We start from the raw sequence: 19,681 nt of genomic DNA, 5'->3' as shown, positions 1-19,681 counted from the left end.
GGAATTCCCTTTCTCTTCCCAGCCCCTACCTACCTTGTCCCCCCGGAAGCACTCAGGGAGGTTCCAGAAGTAGGGTCCAGATAGGAGGCTGTGGAAGGAGGAGAAGACCAGTTCCCCAGGCGCGGGGGATGAGATGCCCATGCTGGTGGTGTGGGTGCCTGCGGCATTGATCAGACTGAACTGAGTGGGCTCTTCAGAGGCCCCTTGCACCTGAGAGAGGAGAAGAGGCCAGGATGGGGCTGTGACCTGAGACTGGTGCTTGGTCCACCCGGCCGTGGGCTTGGCAGTCCTGCCAGTCTGCCCGCCCTCCTGCCTCACATAGTTACCTGGGCTCGGCTCCAAGAGGAGCTGGTGCACTGACGACTGACACCCATGCAGAAGCACTTGAGACAGCCATCGGGGTTGTGGGTACTCAGGTGGAAAGAGCCGGCGACACACTCATTGCATAGGCGCCCCACCACGTTGTTCTGCAGGCACAGAGATGGGAGCTGCAGGATGGGTCACGGGAGGAGCTGTCTGGAGCTTCCGGCCTAATCTGCCCACACTCTAGATGGGGACCCAAGGCCAGGGGGAGCCATGGAAAAAGCTCATGTATGAAGGGTTGCCACCATGTGAATAATAAGTCCCAGTTATTGGGAGCTTATGCCACCAATCATTTTTCCCCTTTCTCTTTGGTTGCTAGGGGGCTCACAAATAAATTTAGATTTGAAATATAACAACCTGGTTACAATTATTACTGCTACTGTTTGTGGAGTGTTTCATGCCCTGCTAGTTTCTGCTCAACCATAATCTCATTTAAGTCCTCCAACTATCTTAAGAGGTATGTGATATCTCCATGCTTCACATGAGGAAACTGAGGATGGAAAATGATTTTCCACAAGGTCCCTTGGCTTGCTAATCCACTCTGGGATTTAAGGTCAGCAGTGCTTGACTCCAAAATCTGTCCAGTTCATTTTTCCATTGACACTCTTAATGCAAATGATTTCCCTCCTCTGAGCCTCCATTTCCTCACCTGTAAATAGGTGATGCTAATACCTACATCACTGTGTCCGTGAGTCCATGTGAGAATTAAAGTGCGGGAAAGGCAAAGATACAGAACAGATACAATGGTTGCCCAAAGAATGACTAGCAAAGTACCTGAGGTTTGAGCCTGGGTCACCTGACTGCTAACAAATGCTCCTTCCTGATGCCAGGACACCTCATGAGGGGCAAAACTAGCCACCCAAGCCCATCCGCCTCCGGCTAGGCTACCACCCACTGGCCAAGGAGCTATGGAGAAGATGGAGCCTCCTTCCTCCCTCTCCCAACTGTGTGCTGGAAGCCGAGGCCCCGAGGTGGGGGAAGGGAGGCATGTGTACCTTACAGCGGCAGGCCTTCCCAGACGTCCCCATGCTGCCTCGTTCATCACAGCGTACAATCTCCTGGTCTGGAGGCACAAAGTGGGTGTTGGCAGGTAGGCGGGAATGGGACAGACATAGTCAGGGCAGACAGGATGGGGTCGCTCCCAAGGATCATGGGATTTGTGCTGGGCCCCAGGTCTGGGGCCCAGTGGGCAGCTCAGGGAGGTGCCAGGGGACAGTGGCTATGATACTCACTGGTGGGCCTGCACTTCCCACTTGGCTGGATGGGGTTGCCCTCATATCCAGCGGCACAGCTGGGGGAGAGAACAGGTTGTCAGTGGCACTTCCATGCCCCCATCTGATCCCCCCAGCCTCCGCTGGCCTCTCTCACCTCTCACAGCGGCGGCCGGTGTAGCCTGGGGCACACGCATCGCACGTGGCTTGGCCATCTGTGTCCAGGAAGCAGGTATCTGAGAATCTGTGGGGGTCAAGTGGATTGGACATGGGGCGGGGCTGCAATGATGAGCCAGGTCAGGTCTCCCACCTCCCTGCCCCTAGCCTACTGCACTGCCCGCTCCCCCAGACATATCTGCCCCCTCCTGAGCTGGGTCCTACCTGCGGGAAGCGTCGATGTATGGGCAAGGGCAGGGCCGGCAAGCAGTGGCCGTGGCCTTTGTGGCGTCCCCAAAGAAGCCGGCCTTGCATTTGTTGCACTGTGGCCCCTCGGTGTTGTGTTGGCAATTCTAGGGGGAAGGGGACAAAGTGGCTGGGTTCTGTAGAGCAGCCCTCCGCCCCCACTGTGGGGCCATGCTGGACCAGATGGGCTCCTTGAGGATGGGTCTCTGAGGCTGTGTGGCTCCGCCTCCCCCATCATGCTGAAATAACTCCACAGCTTTGCAGACAGGGGAGTATCCAGCTGCATCCTGATGAGGAGCTCATCACCTCGCATGGCAGCCCATCCCACAGAAGGTTCCAAATGCCTGCTTTATACTGACCTAAACCTGCCTTCTTCTTCTAATCTGCACCCACTGACCAGGCCTGCCCTCTGGAGTCCATTCCTTCTATCCCTGACAGCTCTTCAGAGATTTAGGAGATAATAGTTTTTCCTGCTAGAGCCTTCTCGTCTGATAGGTCCACAATCCCAGCTCTCTCCACTATTTCTAAGAATTAATGTAGGCTCCTTCCTCTTAGGGCTGCCCTGCTAAGGGCCACACTTTACACAGTATTTTCCAGGGTGGAAGAGAATAGGACTTTCACTTCCCTTGTCTGAAGTGACGTTATATCTCTGTTAATGCACCGAGAGGTCATGATAGCTTGTCTGGCAGCCAAGGCAGACATTCTGGAGGCTGTGCTAAGCTTGTAGGCACAAGAAAACCTCTGCCTGGGCCTCCCACCCTGTCCTTAACCCCTGCCCCTAGCCAGCGTCCAAGTGCCAGCTGGCACTACTCACCAGGCAGTGGCCATACACAGGGTCACAAGAGTTGGCATGACCATTGCAGTTGCAGCCAGAGCAGGTACCCAGGTAGAGCCCACCGGGCACTCGGGTGAAACGGGCGTCACAGCTCTCACAGGACAAGCCAGAATAGCCAATAGGGCATCTAGGGGGACAGGACCAAGACAGTGGCTGCAGAAACTATGAGGCTCTGCCGTTTCTCCCCCATCCTTGCCAGGGTCCCTGCTGATTCAGGCACCTGCATTCCTCTACGCTGTGGGCGCGGCCGTGGCTCGTGGTGTAGGTGACAGTGGTATCCATGGAGATGTCGCTCAGCCCCACGCTGGCCATCTTGGCGTTGTACACTGTCTGGATGAGCACGGCCTCCAGGCTTTGCAGCACCTGCATTATCTCTGCCCGCTGCACGGGCTGGCCAGACTCATGGACCCAGTGCTCCTGAGTGCAGACAAAGGGGTGTGTGTGTGGGGGGGTCATGCATTAGCACCTGCCCTGACTGTACTCCCTCCAACCCCACCCGAGGGCTTAGGCACTACCCACCTCAGAGAACTGGACCTGGCGCTGGTTCAGAGCACCAGGCTGCGTGGGCGTGTGGCCTCGGGAGAGTAGGCGATATCCGGCACCGACAAGGACCACATCGGGCCGCTGCAAAGGCTCCAGCGTGCCACGTGCCACCTCGTAGCGCACCTTGTACCGCAGGGAGCCACCGTAGGAGTCCACCTGGCCACAACAGGGCAGATCAGGGCAGGGCAGCCGTGGGTGTGCTTGATGCCCACTGTGTGTCCCCCTCCTCCCTCACTCATTGTGTGCCTGGCATGGAGCTGGGCACAGGGGAACAGAGACGGGTGGGACCTAGGCTCTCCCTTTGGGGTGCTCAGTCTGATGTGGCGGGGGAGTATGACGCTGCTGTGTGGAAGGTGCCCAGGAGGCCAGAAGGGGGGCCCTGAACCCAGCCCACGTGTGGGAGTGGTGTCGGAGGGCTTTCTGAAGGCTGAGTCAGTGTTCCTCCCAACTCAGGAGGGGCGGGCAGGATGAAGGAGCCGCTGTCCTCAGGGGGCTGTGCTGGGGCACGACCATACCTTTCCCCATGGCTGAGTCCACCCTGCTGCCCACCACCTTCAGAGGGAGCAGAGCCCAGGCAGGTTCTGAGCATGTGGGAAGGGGCTCGGCCCTTTCCCTATCCAGGGTGGCCGCCTGGCCCCCTCACCTTGTTGCCTAGGAACTGCTCAGGCAGAGCCCAGAAAGAGTCGTGGACTAGGAAGCGCCGAGACAGGTCGACCAGCTGGAACTCTTCCACAGCAGGGTCGATCTGCAGCTGGGTGGAGGACAGAGGGGGCATGCCAGGCTGCGAAGGCATTGTCACGTTGACGCCTGCGGGTGGCAAAAGGGAGGGTGAAAACCATAGCACATGTCTGCCCAAGACAGTCACCTTGATGGTTGAAAACTCAGAAAGACAGAAAAGTTCTGGGAGAAATCTGATGTAGAGAGAACTTTTGTCTCTCTCCCAAAAAAAAAAAAAAAAAAAAAAAAGAGGAATTCTTTTCCTCCTGAAATTTTGGAGCAGCATTTCTCAAAAATGCTCTAAGGAAAGCCAATGCTGTGGAATGATGGTTGGGAACCATGTGGGAACCACAGGGTCAAAGAAAGGTCAAGGGGATTCTTTGTAGCAGGCTTTCTCAGAGCCTTTTGCTTGCCAAGAGATCTATAACTATCAGGGTTGGAACAGTCCTCAGGGGGCAGTAGAGAACAAAAGAGGGCTCCAGGACAGGCATCCAAGTCCCGGTACCACCACCCTCCAGATATGTGAGTCTGGGCAAAGACCTCAGTTTCCTTGTATGTAAAATGGGATAATAGTGGCTTACTTCACAGGGTCATTAGGAAGGTAAAATGAGCAAACTGATATAAAATGCTTAAAACAGTGTGGCAAAAACGAAGTGCTCAAAAAAAATTATCAGGTGTAATTGTTGCTGTTACTATGCCAGGTCATCTAGTCTAACCCTCTCCTACACACACACACACACACACACACACACACACACACACACACACACACACAGAGGAATTCTCTCTACAGCATCCACCCAGATCTCTAGGGCAGCACCAACCATCCAGGAGACGTTTCTGTGATGATGGAAATGTGTTATATCCAATATGGTAGCCACTAACCACAGGTGGCTACTGAGCAGTTGAAATGTGACTAGAGTGGCTGGGGAACTGAATTAGTTTTAAAAATTGAAATAGTCACACGTGGCTAGTGACACTGGACAGCTCTCAGGGATGGGGCGCTGATTACTTCCAAAGGCAGTCCCCCCCAAATCTGGACAGTTTTGACTCTTAGAATGTTCTTCCGTACCCTGCACCTACATCTGTCTGCCAATAGCTTTTCTCCTTAATCTTAAATATACCCCTGCAACCATGGAGGAGTCCAGCACCTTATATGCAGAATGACCACACACAGCCCCCAAGATCAGGCTAAAGGGCTCCACGCCTGCCTTCCTCCCTCCCTCCCAGGGATGCTTTTTGCCCCCTCTTTATCCACGTACAGACCACCTACTCGCCCTGGAATCCCCGCCAGCCCTGATTATCCTGATTCCAATCAGACAGGCCTGAGGGCCAGTTCTGCCTTTAAAGATCTGTGTGACCCCAGAGAAGCCCCACAACCTGTCAGAGGCTTGGGGTCCTCATAGGAAAACAGTAAAAACAGCCCCAACCTTGCCAGGACTATAGACTGTGGGAGTCAAGCCCCAGTGCCAACTGAGTGTGGTGGTCATGGCCATTATTATTCTAAATATACTGGGGGACAACTTTGGGGGGTAATTACGTTTTATGAGTCACTTTGAGGTTCCTCAGCCAACAAAGGGACATAATAGGCAATGTGTGTTGAGTGCTTACTGTATCAGGTGCCAACCCTCCACTTGCATTTAATTCTCTATGATGAAGGAAACGAGATGAGGGGCTGCCTGCCATCAGGTGGTAAATGACAGGCTAGGACTTGAACCCTGGAGGGTCTGACGTCGGGGCCCATGCCATTTTGTTTCTCAGAGCCAGAGAGAACTGAGTCCAGATGCCTGCTTTTATGTTTGGGAATACAGGCCCAGAGAAGCTAAGAGACTTGCCCAAAGTCACACAGTCAGGAATTGGTGAAGCTGGAGGTCAGCCTCAGGCTAAGAAGATGCCAAAGCCTGGGCTCTAATGCACTGGGGACAACGGCACCTCTCGGTCTGTCAGGATGAGGATAATGAGGATGACTTTAGGAAATACTTACTGGGCACTTACCATGGGCCGAGCACTATTCAGAGGCTAACATATATTAACCCATTAAGTCCATACAACAACCTGGAAGGTATTTTCTCCCCATTTTATAGATGAGAAAACTGAGACCCAAGTTAGGCACTTGACCAAGGGCACACAGGCAGTAAGGATCAGAGTCAGGATCTGAACCAGAAATCTGGCTCCAGAGCCCATTTTCTTCATAACCTGAAGCGGGCAAACATCAAGTGTGGATCTGACTTTTCCTAAGAAATGTTTGTTTTCCCCCCTGAAACGCTCTTCTCACAGGGCTCAGCATTTCTTCAGCAACCCTGTGTCCCTCCCGCACCTGGCCCCACGTGTCCAGCACATGCTGCTCTCCCGTGTCTACCTTCTCTCTAAGCTGGCTGGAACCTGGTGCCCACCACAGCGTCTGCCCACCCGCCAACGCACCCTTGAAGTCACCGGGCTGGTCGAAGCGTAGCCGGATCTGGTCTCGGAAGCGGCGGCTGCTCTGGCACACGTTGGTGACGCCAAAGCAGAAGCAGGGCAGGCAGGAGGCGCTGTGCTCCAGGTAGAAGTGCCCATCGGGGCAGGGCCCTGCTGGGCGGCACAGAAGTGGGTTGTTGCCGGTCCCCCAGCAGGCAGCCCTGGCTCCAGCCCCGTGCCCGGTGCCCGCCGGCCTGTTGGTGGTACCTCGCTGAGGAACGAGCTCCAGGACACCGTCCGGAATGCCGAACACCATGCCTCGGGCGTTTATGGCCTCACAGGTATAGGCACCCTGGTCTGCCTCCTTCACGTCTCGGATGGTCAGTGTGCTACGGCCTCCCTCGCTGGTCACTGTCACCCTGACGGGCCCCGAAGCAGAGGCGGGGTTAGGCCTGGGCCACTGGCTCAGCCTCCCCTACAGTCCCAGCCTCCACCCCGGCCCAGAGCTGCACCTGGGATGAGAGGGAATGTGGCCCCAGTTGAGCCGCCAGTTGATGATGGGGGTGGGGACGCCGATGGCCACACAGGTGAAGGTCACTGTCTGGCCCCGGGAAGCCTGGATTGACTCCTGGGGAGGGGTCACCACCTGGGGGGGCACTGGGAGACGGGAGTAGGAGTGAGGGGTATGAGGGGCAAAGGGAGGAGGAGTAGGGGGAACGGCTCAGAGGAGTCAGGCAGGAGAGAGTCAAGGCTAAGACTGTGGATGGGGCTACCTGGAACCCAGCCCAGGGCCCCCAGCTCGCCCCCCAGCTCCCTGCTCACTGCAGCCAAACTCGTCACTGTGGTCAAGACAGTCGTTCTCCTCATCACAGTGGAAGCTGGCCGAGATGCACTTGTTCGTGGAGACACAGCGGAACTGCGTGGGCCCGCACACGTCCTCAGGGCGCTTGGCAGCTAGGGGACAGAGCCAGGTGGTGTGGGCAGCAGGCACTGCCCTTAGGAAGGACCACCTCCACTTCTGATCTAGGCCCACAGCCCATCCTGTTCACCTTCCCCAGGTGTTCCCAAGATCTTGCTCTCTCATCTCGCCTACATGACACAGTTGCCCTGACCAGACCCAGACACTACTTCCACAACGCTGCCCACATGTCAGTCACCAGTCTTCCATCAAGCGGCTCGTCACGTTACCCTGACCTCCCCTCCCCCACCCACGCCAGCCCATACACTCACTCACTCCACCTGCATTCCCCAAAACAGAGTTACACCTGGCAGGTCACAGTCATTCAGTTCCTCCCATAGTTGGCCACCCTCAGAAACCAAGGCCCCTGTCAAAGGCACAGCCAAAGTGGCCGGTATCTCAGGATTCTGGGTACTACCCAGGGCAGTTCTCTACTGGAAAGGCCTTGCAAGGGGCCTGCACAGCCCAGACTTTGCTGCTCTGTCCCCCTCTCACTGGCCCAGGGGAGGCACCTGACCTGTGGACTGGCCAGAGGCCTAGAGTTGGCCTGGTGCCAGGCCTGGGCCCCAGGTAGTCGTTTCTACTAGATGTGACTGACGTTCTTCTTCGGGGAGACTGAGCTTGGGACAGACACACAGACAGGAAAGGAGAGGGTAGAGTGGTACAGGAGTGGAGGCCACGCTTCCACAGAGAAGGAACTGAGAGGAGGCCAGGAGGTAGCTGTCTACTGACACTTCCTCGGGGACCTCTGTCTTACTACTCTACAAGCCCCCAAAGCCAGCCAGCTTGCACGTTCTCTGTCCTGAGCGCTATCAACAGGCCTTCCTCTGACTGTTTCCCAGCAAAGGCCTCTGAGAAGGGCTTTTCAACGACAGCCCTCAATGACTTTCTCTCTCCCCGGGGGCCATGCTGTCCAGCAAGCTTAGAGACACAGGAAAGTCATCATAACACTGCCAGGCTGAGGCATGATGCGGCCTCGCTGCCGTGTTTACTTTGGAATAGGGCAGGTGAGGGAAGCTGGACCAGCGGACAGCACACATGTCATCGTGCACTTAGACAATGTGACCCACAGTCACAGAGAAATGGGTTGAAGATTATCCTCAATCTCACTTCAAAGGACAGGCCACACGAGATGCTATCCAATGTGGTCTCTGACTCCAACCTCACCCACTGAACAGTCATAATGCCTATAACATTGGCTAGATTGATGGATGTCAGATGGAAAGGAGGGCAATGGCTAGATGAAAGGTTGGCAGATGGACAGGAGGGAGGAAAGATGTTGGCTATATGGATAGATGGATGGATGGACAGGGAACAGGAAAGAAAGATGATGGATGGATGATAAATGGATAGAGAGATAGATGAAGGAAGGAAGGATGTTGAACAAATCGATGAATGGACAGACGGACAACAAATGGTGGGATGACAGATAGAGAGCTGGAAAATGGATAATGAATGGATGGGATGATGAATGGATGGCAAGATAGATCGGAGGAAGGATGTTGAGATGCGTGGGTGAGCTGTGCAGATAGAGAGACAACAGATGGATGGATAGTTGGATAAATGGGTGGGTGGATAGATGGATGGGAGGAAAGAAGAATGTTGGACAGATGGATGGAAGGACAGGTGGACAATGGATGGTTGAATGGATAGATGGATAAGAGCTGGGATGATGGAGGGACAAATAAGAATCAGCTCTAGGTGAAAAGCCTCTCGGCCCATACGGGGAAGGCTTTGACACACACACAGACATACATCAAGGACCCCATATCAAGGCCCTCTGGTGTATCAAGCCCTCTCAACCACTTATCTGACCCACACATGAGGACAAATACCAAAGGCAAGATTCATGGTAACAAAAATAAAGAAATACAGAGACATGAATCACGGGCAGTCTGGCCGTACTGCTTGCTACAGAGGTCAGCTCAGAGCAAAAGGCCCTTGTTGTTGGGGTCAGAGAGAGATACACTTTAAAGTTTGTCCCCAGGGTCTGCCTCACTCAGCCAGGGAAAGCAAACAAACCTGCCCCAGAGGGCATGGGCCGGGGCAGGGAGCACGAGGCCTGGGTGGGGCGGGGGCTCCCGGTGCAGCCTGGGACACTCACGGCAGTCGGCTTCATCGGTGCGGTCGTCACAGTCAGGGTCGCCATCACAGCGCCATAGCTTCAGGACACAGTGCCCGTTGCCACAGGCGAACTCGTTGGGCTCACAGGGTGGAGTGGGTTCTGGGTGGACCAGGCAGGGTTCAGCCAGAGACCCTCCCGCGGCCAGCGTCCCCGCCCCCTGCGCCCCCACGCCGTCCTCACCACAGTCCAGCTCATCACTGCCGTCCTTGCAGTCCTCCTGCCCATCGCAGACATAGGCTTTGGGGATGCAGTGCCCGCTGCGGCACGTGGCCTCATGGGGCCCACAGGGCATGGGCCTGGGTGTCTCGGGGAACAGAGGCTGGGGAGCAGGGGTGACTGGTAGCTGCCGCGTTGCCTCTGGCTGGGGAAGTGTAGCTGATATCTCTGCAAAGGGGGTGGGATGGAGCTGAACTCTGGGACTGGCTCCTCTGTGGACAGAGCCCATCCATCCATGGCTCCTCCCCCCTTCCCCCAACAATCCCCAGGCCCTCCCTGCCACAGCTAATGCCCCTGGCCCTGTCCTCACCCTTCCGTGTCCCTGCCCACCTCCCTCAGACCCTTCTGCCTGCACCAAAACATCACAGCCCAGACTGACTTGGAGGCCCAGGCACAGCCTGACCTTCCCCTGGCATCTGCAGGCCACTGTGCCCCCAGATAGCCTCTCACCACAATCGAGCTCATCAGACATGTCCTTGCAGTCAGGCCTCCGGTCGCAGCGATACTCCAGGGCCACACATTCATTGTGGCTGTGGCAGGCAAACTCGTTCTCGGTGCAGACTCTCGAGACATGGGGCACTGTGGGGTTGGAGGGAGTCAGAGAGGCAGGTGGAAGGTTGTGGAAGGTCGTACGGACGGCACAGGCACTGTAGGGCTGGCAGTGGGCTGGTGCCCTACATCAGGCCATGTGATTTCTGGCAGACTCAGCGAGGGCAAGGAACACGTGGTGGACACATCCACAGCACACACGGGATATGGATATGTGGCAATAGCCTCACCCAGCCCTAACACAGACCCCACACAGTTAACATGCCACATACATGCAACCACTACGTCACACACAAGCAAGCCACAACCTGGTCCAGCAAGGACAAAGAGGAAGGGGAGAAGGGGTGGCTGGTGAGCTATGCCCAGCCATCGTGCCCTCATCCTTCCTTCCCCTCCATCCATTAACTTTAGTTACCCAGCTGGGCCTGGGTCTGGCTTACACTCTCACCTGGTGTCACTGCGACCGCCACAGCGGCCAAGGGGGGCGGGGGTGTCTGTGCTGGAAAGGAAGGTGTGATCAGTAGCCATCCCGCCGGGGACCTGGGAGCTGTGGGCTTCAGGGTGAGCCAGGCCCATCCTACCATCCCTAGCCGGGAAGATTGACTGAAAAGTGGGCTGGACCCCCAGCCATCTTCAGACCTGGGCCTGGGGATGCTAAAAGAATGAAATTGATCTCCAGGTTTTAAGTGCAGAATGAAGGAGGTAACGGTTTCACTATTGTTTTCTGATTGGGTTACACCATGGTAGGGGTGGAGTTTGTTTAGTTCTGGGTTTCACTGAGTCAGAGATGGTAACATGCTGGAACCTTCCCAGGAGAGGGGACTGAGATGGAGACAGGGCTGAGACCCGTAACGTGTGAGGAATGAACTGGGACTGTTTGGCCTACAGAAGAAAAGACTCAGGGAGACAGAGGGTGAAGCGAAAAGAACCCTGAGCCAACTGATAGCAAGGAGGCCAGGCCAGCCCTTTGCATCTAAGAGCTGTGTGGCTTTGGGCCAATTTCCTATTCTCTCTGAGCCTCAGTTTCTCATCTATTTCTCATCTTATCTCGTCACAGATTCTGGAAAGACTGGCATAGACACAGGTTTAAACTCTGGCTTTTCCATGATTTGAGTGTGTGGATTTGAACAAGCCATTTTCCCTGTCTGGGCCTCCTTACCCTCATCTCTAAAACAGGAGGAATAATACCTCCTTGCAGGAATTCTTGGGAAGACTGAATGGGAGGTTGTATATAAGGGCCTTACAGAGTGCTTAGCGTATAGTCAGAGCTCAGGAAATAATTGTTGGTAATTAGTAAACACAAAAGTGTCTTGCACCTGAAAGTACCACATGAAGAAAGGCATTATTAACTTATTCTCACTGTATAGAGGTCGACAGAGAGCAGAAATTGGGCCTAAGGGTTAGAAGAAACAGATTATGCTCACCCCAAGCCAAGACGGCATAGATTGATGAGTCAGACTCCTAAGGTGGTGAGCTCCCTGTCCCTAGTGGTGTGCAAGCCCAAGCAAACAAAGCCCATGGTGGGGACACTCGAAGGGGGCCCACACGAGTCCGAGAAACTGGAGGAGGTGACCCCAGGCTCCAGGATGGACTCACCTGTGCCCAGGCGTCGAAACTGGAATCCTTGGGGAGAGGTGACGTAGGAGGCGATGGAGCCGCTGGAGATGACTGTCTGAAGCACCTCCTGAATCTGAGCCCCGTCCGCATTCCCCTCGGAGCCCACATCCAACTCCACAAAGACCCAGCCGTCCAGCTCCCTAGGGATGGGCAGGGGACAGGGGAGCAGGGTGAGGAAGATGGCTGAGGTCTCAGCGCCTCCCTCGGCCCCCTGCAGGCCTGCTGCTTACGCCAGATCTTTTGACCCCTGCCCTGCTCCTGGACAGCCTATCCCCCAAGCAGGGCAAGTTAAGGTCCCAGTTGTACCCCCATCAATTCCTAAATTTCCACCAGTAGAGATTCACGCAATTAGGCCTGTCCTGTGTCTCCTCTTGGCACCCAGGCTTTCCCCTAGCCTTGTCAGCTCTGTCTGGGTTACCCCTCATCCCTCCACAGCCCCCAGGGACCCTTCTCACTTGATGAACACCACACTGACAATCTGGTCTCCGGGAATCTTCAAGTATTCTGACTCCAGCTGGGGAGGGACACAGCACCATCAGCCTCTAGAGACCTTCATGTCATCCTCAGCCCTGCCCTGCCACCCCCGGTGAGCCCCCCGAGCCCCTTCACCTCACCGTGTCCACCACAGCCTCGGACACCTCTCGGAATGCCTCAGAGCTCGCATCCTCCAACTGAGGGCTGTATTCGATGGAGCGAGTGAAATTTACAAGGGCCCGGAAATAAACTGTAGGAAGGAGAAGGGGGAATCACCATGAAGGGCCCAGCCTGGCCTTTCATGATGTCAAGTGACCAGGCCAGTGGGTGGATATGGGGGGATGGTCCCCAGAGGCCTCTGGCTGAGGCTGACATGTATGTGCCTGAAGCTATGTCCAGAACTGCCCCTATCAGCACATGCAGCAGTGGCACTGGCTGGCCTGCCGAAGGGTCAAAGCCGAGGCTCACCCTTGAGTGAGGGGCTTCAACCAACTGGGAAAATGGCCTGATCCAGAAACCAAGCAATGGTGCAGAAAGGGAGACCTCCATGGGAAGGCTGGGCAAGAAAGGGCTTCCAGGGGAGTGACCATGATATGTTTTCCCACTCTTCCCTGGCCAGTTCCCACTCATCCCTCAGGGCTCAACTCAACCATCACCTCCTCCAAGAAGACTGCCTGAACTGCCCTCCTCCCCCAACCTTCTCTGGTTTAGAAACCCCCTCCTCTGCGCTCCTCCAGCCCCTCTGCTTCTCCTGTCAGAGCACCGTCTACCCCACATCCCATGGACCCGCCTGGGTACACACGGGCCATTGAGCCTCATCACGAAAATCACGGGTTCTGAGGGCAGCCACACCTTAGGCACTGACCTCATCTCTCTGAGCTTCTGTTTGCTCCTCGGTCAAATGGGGACATTAATGACATTGATCACACTGGGTTGCACAGGGAATAAGCGATCTCATGCTTACATGCACCACCTCCCTGTACACTTAGATACAGCACCTGGCATGGAGCAAGCACTAGAGAATCTCTAGACTATAAACTTGATGGGGGGAACCATGGATCTCCTTCACCAGTGCTTGCACAGCACCTGGCACATAGTAGGGGCCGAATAAGTGATGGCTGAATCAATTCCTAGCAGACTGGTGTGAGCATACACATAGAACTATTGTTTCTTAAGCACCTACTACGCACAGTTTGTACACATTAAATCTCATAATGTTCATGGAATATAGAAATTGTGAATATGAGTTGTATATTAATCATATATATGTGTATACACACATACGCACACACAGTGCTTAGAAAAAAGCCTGGCACTGACAGTACCAGATGCTGAATCAATCCATACCGTATGCCTATGGTTTACATAGACTGGTGTGTACACCCCCCCGACAGACACACAATCATTTCTGGAGCCCCTATTATGTACAAGATTGTTTATGCACTAATTCATATGCGTGAATTAAGATGTACATTATAAATACTGAGTTGACGTGAGTTACAAATGAGTTTAAAATATGTACAAAGTGCTTAGCACAGAGCCTGGCAAACAGTAGGTGCGATATAATACAAACTATTACCATAGGAGAGGTAGTGTTTAAGTGGTTCAAAGCTCAGCCTCCGGAGCAAAATTGCCAGTTATAGCCCTGTGACCTTGAGCAAGTTACTTAACCTAAGACTCACTTTTCTTATCTATAAAATGGGGATAATAGTAGTGCCCACCCAGAGGGCTAGTGTGAGGATTAAGTAAGTTAACAAATGTAAAATGCTTACAACAGTGTCTGGCGCACACCAGGGGCTGCACAGTTTCGCTGTAATTACTCTCTGGTCTTTACAACGAACCTGAGGAATGGATTGCTTTTATTTCTTCCCAACTCAGGGACGCATTCATTGTTTTAACAAATCTATATTGAGAGCCTACTGTATGACAGGCAGTGTTCTATAGGCAGGGCAGATGGCAGTGAACTCTACAAAAGATAATTCCTGTCCCCATGGAGGTCACTTTTTAGTGAGAGGAGGAAGGAAATGAAACACATGAGCGAGGAATATATGGAGGTGGGCTGCTGCTTTCACCGCGTGGCCAGGGAAGGCCTCTCCTAAAAACGGATGCTTGGAGGAAGAGAAGCTATCTGGGAGGGTAGCATTCCAGGCTGAGGGAACAATAGCTGCAAAGTCCCTGAGGCAGAAGTGGGCTTGCAGAGGTGACAGATGACCAGCATATAGCTGGCAGAACAGACAGTGGCATCAGCTGGCCAGACCATAAGGCCTGTCCTCTTCCCTCTTCACTGTCAAGCCCACAGGTGTCCATGCCCTCCCAGAGCCAGGACGCTTTCCCTCTGTGGCTCGAGCTGAGCAAGCCCCATGGGGATCAAGCAAGGTACAGGAGTGGACTCCTACCCCAAGAGAGGGTGCTTGTGAGGGCAGTCTTGCCTGCTCTGAGCCACAGGGATGGTGCCGGGCTGGGCTCCTGGGTACCAGGTGGGCGGGGTTCTGGGGGCTGGAGTGTGGGGGCCATGAGCTTGGCCACAGAGGCCCCTTGTGAGCGGGCACAGAGGCCCATTGAGAGTCCCCCCACCCTGGGCCCTGGCCTCAGCCCTGCGGCACGGCGCGGGCGAGGAGGCCAGGCCTCTGCCCAGGAATGTGCCCGATCCCGGGGGAGGGGCCGGGGCTCCACAAAGCTTCTTTCTACTCAGGCCTGGGAAGGGCATGGACCCTCCAGCCTGACCCCACTACCGGCTTTCTTCCAGATCAGGGGCAGGTCAGGGCAAGCCCCCTCCATATCCCACTCTGAGCTGTTTCCCTGCAGCCGGTGCCTGAGGGTTAGAGAAGAAGGCGAGGCCTGTCTGTTTCAGGAACCAGCCCCCAGACCTGAGGGTGCTGGAAGGCAGTGGTGCTGCCCGCGGGTGGGAGTGTTTGCTGGGTGCTTGCCCCGGCCAGCCAGCCGGGGCCTGCCTCCTGGCCCTCCTGCTGGAGAGCACCCTGAGGGATAGAAGGCCCAGAGCTATCCTGCACCCGCGGTGGGGTGGGGGATACAGGCTACCTCACCTACTTCCCATGCTCAGTCCTTGCTCAGCAGAACTCCCACACACCCAGGCTCCCCGAACCTCAGCCCTGGGTCCCTCTGGGTCCCTTGGGTAGGCCCAGGATCGGCCAGTCCTGAGGAAGATGTACTCGCCTCCAGATTCCAGGGCCTTATTCCCTGTGGGGTTGCTGCACCCATCCCTGCCCAACCAGTACTCTGTGGGGAAACACCAGGCCTAGCTCACTGTGTTCAGACTGAGTGACCAGATGGGGTCTGACTGTGTCCTGAGCAGGGCAGGGGAGCAGGTAGGCCATCTGGGACAGAGCACTGGCTCGCCTGGCCCCCAGGCCCTGCAGGCTGGGTCTCCAGTGTGACCAAGTGCTGACTGGGAAGGAAAAGAAGAGGAAGGAAAAGGAGTGAGAAGGGAAAGCTGGGAGAGAGGGTGGGGAGGGAGAGAAGGAGAATGAGTCCCCACCTGGCCGGCAGATCACTTACTAAGAGGAGACTCCTCATCAGGCTCCAAGACCATCATGCCAGCCATGGGAGGGTGGCCCAGGGGCGGCCCAGGGCCTGCAGAGTAGAGGAGCAGACAGGGAGGAGAGGAGCGACAGAGATGGAAGGAGGTGGAGAAATCCAGAGAGACAGAGACATGGAGAGAGAACGAGACCGATGGAGAGGCGGGAAAGACAGACACAGAGAGATAGAGACAGACCCAGAGATGGAGACAAAGACACAGAAAAAGTGGGGGGAGAATGAGAGAGAGAAGGCGAGACAAAGGCAGAAGGGAGGGAAAAACAAAGAGAGATGGGGCAGAGAGGGTGAGCCAAACAGACAGAGGAAGAAAGACACAGAGTGAGACAGAGGGTGAGGCACAGACGAGAGAAACACCAAGAGTAGGAAGGAGACAGCCCAGCGAGGGGAAGCGGGGAGCAGGAGAGACATGGAGACAGGTATCAAAGCAGGGCAGACAAAAGTGGGAAAGACAAGTCAGAAGATGGAAGGAAACTGGGTGAGGAGAGGTGGGCAGGAGCTATCAAGGAGGAGTCCACGGACTGCAGGTGAGGAGGTGGGACAGGGCCACAGCCCTGTCGAGGGAAGAGGAGAGGGGAGGAGCCATCTCAGGGGCTGCATCCTAGGTTCTGGGGCTGGGCCAGGGCCCAGGCAGGGGACACAGTGAGGGATGGCCCCATCACGGTCGGGATGCCCCTTGTTTAGCAGCACAGGGAGGGCACTGCCCTTGGGCAAGGCAGAAGCGGGCAGGCTGGGAATCAGAGACATACTTGCTGCCTTCCAGGCTGAGATTCAGCCCAGCTGCGTGGACCTGCCCCAAGGGCAGCCAGTCGGTGCCAGGGCTTGGGTCCAAAGGTTCTAAAGCCCCACTTCTTCCCACAGATGGACTCTACCCACAAGGAAAGGTTCCCGCCCTGCTCTCAGGCCCTCCCCAGCTGCTACACCCCATCTTCACCCTTCTTCCACCCCTGGGCTCTCCTGCCCTCAGAGCTGCTTCTCATAGTGGGGAGATGGACTGGCAAGGACGACTCAGAGTGGGCACAGCTACTGCAGCGGGCGGCCCCATGGGAGGGGCCACAGATATCTCCAAATGGACAGGGTGGACGGGACCAGGGACCCACAGGCAAGAGGCAGCTCCCTGGGGCGCATCAGCACAGGTCATTCTGGGGTGTGAGCTGTGTGCATAGGGCCCACCTGACACCCACTCCCAGGCCCCACCCAGCTCCCAGGTGTCCTATAGCCCCGCAGAGACCTATACGTGGAATAGCTTCAGGCGGTGTCTGAGTCCCAGGGGTTGGGAGGTCACAGTCAGGACAACTCCACTCAGGGGCCCACCCTCCTGTCTGCACTGGCCCAGCTAGGACGCCACCCTCTAGTGTTTGGATGCCCCTGAGAAGCCAGCAGAAGGGAGGTGACCCCACCCCGGAGAGGCCCAGGCTAGCCAGTTCATACAAGTGTCACTCAGCAGGTACAAGACCACAGGCATGCAGGCTCAAGGAGTCCTCAAGGCCCTCAACCCCATCTCTGTGACTGGGAAGACCTGATTTGGGGCTTCCCCAAGGACAGAATGGGAGCCTGCGGGATGCCCCCAGCAACTTACCCATCTGGAAGTCCCCACTACCTATGTCCCCGCTGCCCAGGCCATCTGCAAGCAAAAGAGAGACTTATTCAGCAATAAGAAACATTTGTTGCGTACCTACTGGGTATCAGGCACTGTTCTGGACACATAATGGGGAAGGTCATAAAAACATAAGTGTTATCTCCTCCCCACGCCTAGGGAGGGCTGGCCTGGGGAGGTAGGTCTGGAAGCCTCCATCAGAGAGGCTGTGAACCAAGGGCGGCTGGGTGGGAGAGGCCAGGCCACCCTGGCCTCCAGGTGTGAGCAGGAGGATGGAGAGTAGGGATGGTAATCGTCCTCCACTGTGCGTTGCCCACCACCTTCCCCAGCGGTCCTGACCATCCCGTGCCAGGAGGGGCCTGCCATAGTACAGGAACCGCCTCCAGCCCAGGGTCCCACAAGTTGTAAGTGGCGAATGCTGGGGTCACCGGGACCAGGGCTCAGGACACACACAGCTCTTACCCCATCTCTTGAGGCGCCACCTTGAGCAAGCTTCCCGGGGACTCTTTAAGGCCCAGGGAGAAGAACCCCAACTCTGCCCTTCCCCACCTCCACTCCCAGCCACCGGCACCCTCTGCCCACCTCCAGAGGCTTCATCAGCTAGCAAGTCCTCGTCGTCAGAAAGGTCTAAGTAGCTCCAGCCAGCCCGGCCCACTGTGACCGTTTCTGCATCCTCGGGCAGAGACAAGCCATCGTACGCCTTCAACCCGTGGGTCACCTGTGCGAGAGGAGACAGCCAACTGCATCACACTCTCCAGCTCCTGCCAAGCCCAGGTCCCCTCCCCTCCCTTCAAGTGGGACCCAGAGTTCCACCCCAAAGCCCTCCAGTGGTTAAGTCAGTCAGAGTTGGTTTAGCTAAAAGAGTCAGGCTGGGGCTGAATCACTGTTTTGGACTCAGTTTCCCCAAATCCCATTAGCCCCTGGAGGCCTCTGAGCCCAAACCTACAAATGCACCAAGTGAATGAATCCTCCAACAAACAGATGAAATTCAAATCACTTTGGTAAGTGATGCCTCTTCTTTCTTTGGAGAAAGCAAGGGATATCCAGAACATGAGTTAGCGGACAGGGGGACACAGGCATGTAAAGGGTGACCTGGGCCAACAAAGATGGAAACATGGGTAGGTGGAAGGTGGAGAAGGTCAGCTTGGGTGCAGGACAGAAGCAGAAACTGAGGGTGAGTAAAGCTGTTGCCTCCAACAGCCGCTCCCCCCAGGCCATCTTGGCCACCTCTTTCTGCCTCCGTCTGGCCTCCACATCTCCAGGCCACAGGGAACACATTCCAGCCATGCTGGAAAATTAGTTCAGGCGCTTTCTGCCGCATTCACAGGATCATCTGTGCAGAGGCAGGGGTGGAGCCCAGCAACGGGGCTGAGTGGGAGCAGGACAGGCGTGGTGTCAACTCCACGGGACCTCAGGCTGCTGCTGAGCCCAGCACAACCTCCACTGGGAGCTGCTGAGACCCTGCACCCTGAAGGTTTGAGCGGGACGGCCCCAGCAGCCAACATACCTGCCTTCCTCACATGTGATGGGCAGGGAATGCCTCTTTTCCTTAAACAAGATCGAGATGTATCCAAAAGAGTTTTACCAGATCATTGAGAGGAAAACAAACCCGGTGGAGCCTCAGAACTTCCCGCCCCCACTCCACCCCCCACCCCCGCCTCACACACACGCAAGTGTGCATGGATTAACTGTGGCCCCGTAACACACACCCAGCTCCAGATGGCCTGGCAGGAGCGTCTCATGCCCTGCCCTGGCCTCAGCCCTATCTGGGGAGACCAGCCTGGCTAGAAGGAAATGGTCTCACTTGTAAAAACCAAACCCAGCCCTCACTGGCTAGACAAGGTGGTGGCAGCAGCAGAAAGGGCCACGGGGAAGAGAAGACTGAAGCAACAGCCTATCCCTCTCCCTCTCCACCGGCAGCTTCACATAGTCCGTGGCCGGGGGCCTCGGGCCTTTTCTCACGCGGGTGCCTGTCTGAATGCCCTTCCTTCCTTTGTGTATCTGGCTAACTTCAATTCATCCTCCAAAACTCAGCTAAACATCACCCACTCCAACTGCGCAGTAATCAAAAGGAATGAAGTACAGATACGCACAGCAACATGGAGGAACCTCGAATAGATTATAC

The 19,681-nt window shown here is 55.7% G+C and overlaps 1 protein-coding gene across 1 annotated transcript in view; it reads right to left on the bottom strand.

Annotated features, from left to right (window-relative positions):
• Window positions 1–19,681, bottom strand: part of HSPG2 (heparan sulfate proteoglycan 2) — a 97,870-nt gene that overhangs the window by 47,076 nt on the left and 31,113 nt on the right. Inside the window, exons 2-23 of the mRNA XM_081055038.1 lie at window positions 18,139–18,274; window positions 17,539–17,583; window positions 12,548–12,657; window positions 12,389–12,447; window positions 11,913–12,073; window positions 10,218–10,346; window positions 9,732–9,935; window positions 9,531–9,650; window positions 7,291–7,422; window positions 6,981–7,125; window positions 6,736–6,887; window positions 6,493–6,642; window positions 3,998–4,161; window positions 3,331–3,510; window positions 3,032–3,228; window positions 2,791–2,938; window positions 1,956–2,083; window positions 1,732–1,818; window positions 1,596–1,654; window positions 1,359–1,426; window positions 327–467; window positions 34–210 (exon numbers count right to left, since the gene is read on the bottom strand). Of these exons, the coding sequence (XP_080911164.1) occupies window positions 34–210; window positions 327–467; window positions 1,359–1,426; window positions 1,596–1,654; window positions 1,732–1,818; window positions 1,956–2,083; window positions 2,791–2,938; window positions 3,032–3,228; window positions 3,331–3,510; window positions 3,998–4,161; window positions 6,493–6,642; window positions 6,736–6,887; window positions 6,981–7,125; window positions 7,291–7,422; window positions 9,531–9,650; window positions 9,732–9,935; window positions 10,218–10,346; window positions 11,913–12,073; window positions 12,389–12,447; window positions 12,548–12,657; window positions 17,539–17,583; window positions 18,139–18,274 (2,892 nt within the window). The remainder of the gene's footprint in view (window positions 1–33; window positions 211–326; window positions 468–1,358; window positions 1,427–1,595; window positions 1,655–1,731; window positions 1,819–1,955; window positions 2,084–2,790; window positions 2,939–3,031; window positions 3,229–3,330; window positions 3,511–3,997; window positions 4,162–6,492; window positions 6,643–6,735; window positions 6,888–6,980; window positions 7,126–7,290; window positions 7,423–9,530; window positions 9,651–9,731; window positions 9,936–10,217; window positions 10,347–11,912; window positions 12,074–12,388; window positions 12,448–12,547; window positions 12,658–17,538; window positions 17,584–18,138; window positions 18,275–19,681) is intronic.

This window comes from Rhinolophus hipposideros (genome assembly GCF_964194185.1).
Source record: "Rhinolophus hipposideros genome assembly, chromosome: 8".
In the NCBI taxonomy this organism is placed as follows: Eukaryota; Metazoa; Chordata; class Mammalia; order Chiroptera; family Rhinolophidae; genus Rhinolophus; species Rhinolophus hipposideros.
Note: the sequence above shows the minus strand (reverse complement) of the source record. Positions and strands in the feature narration are given on the sequence as shown.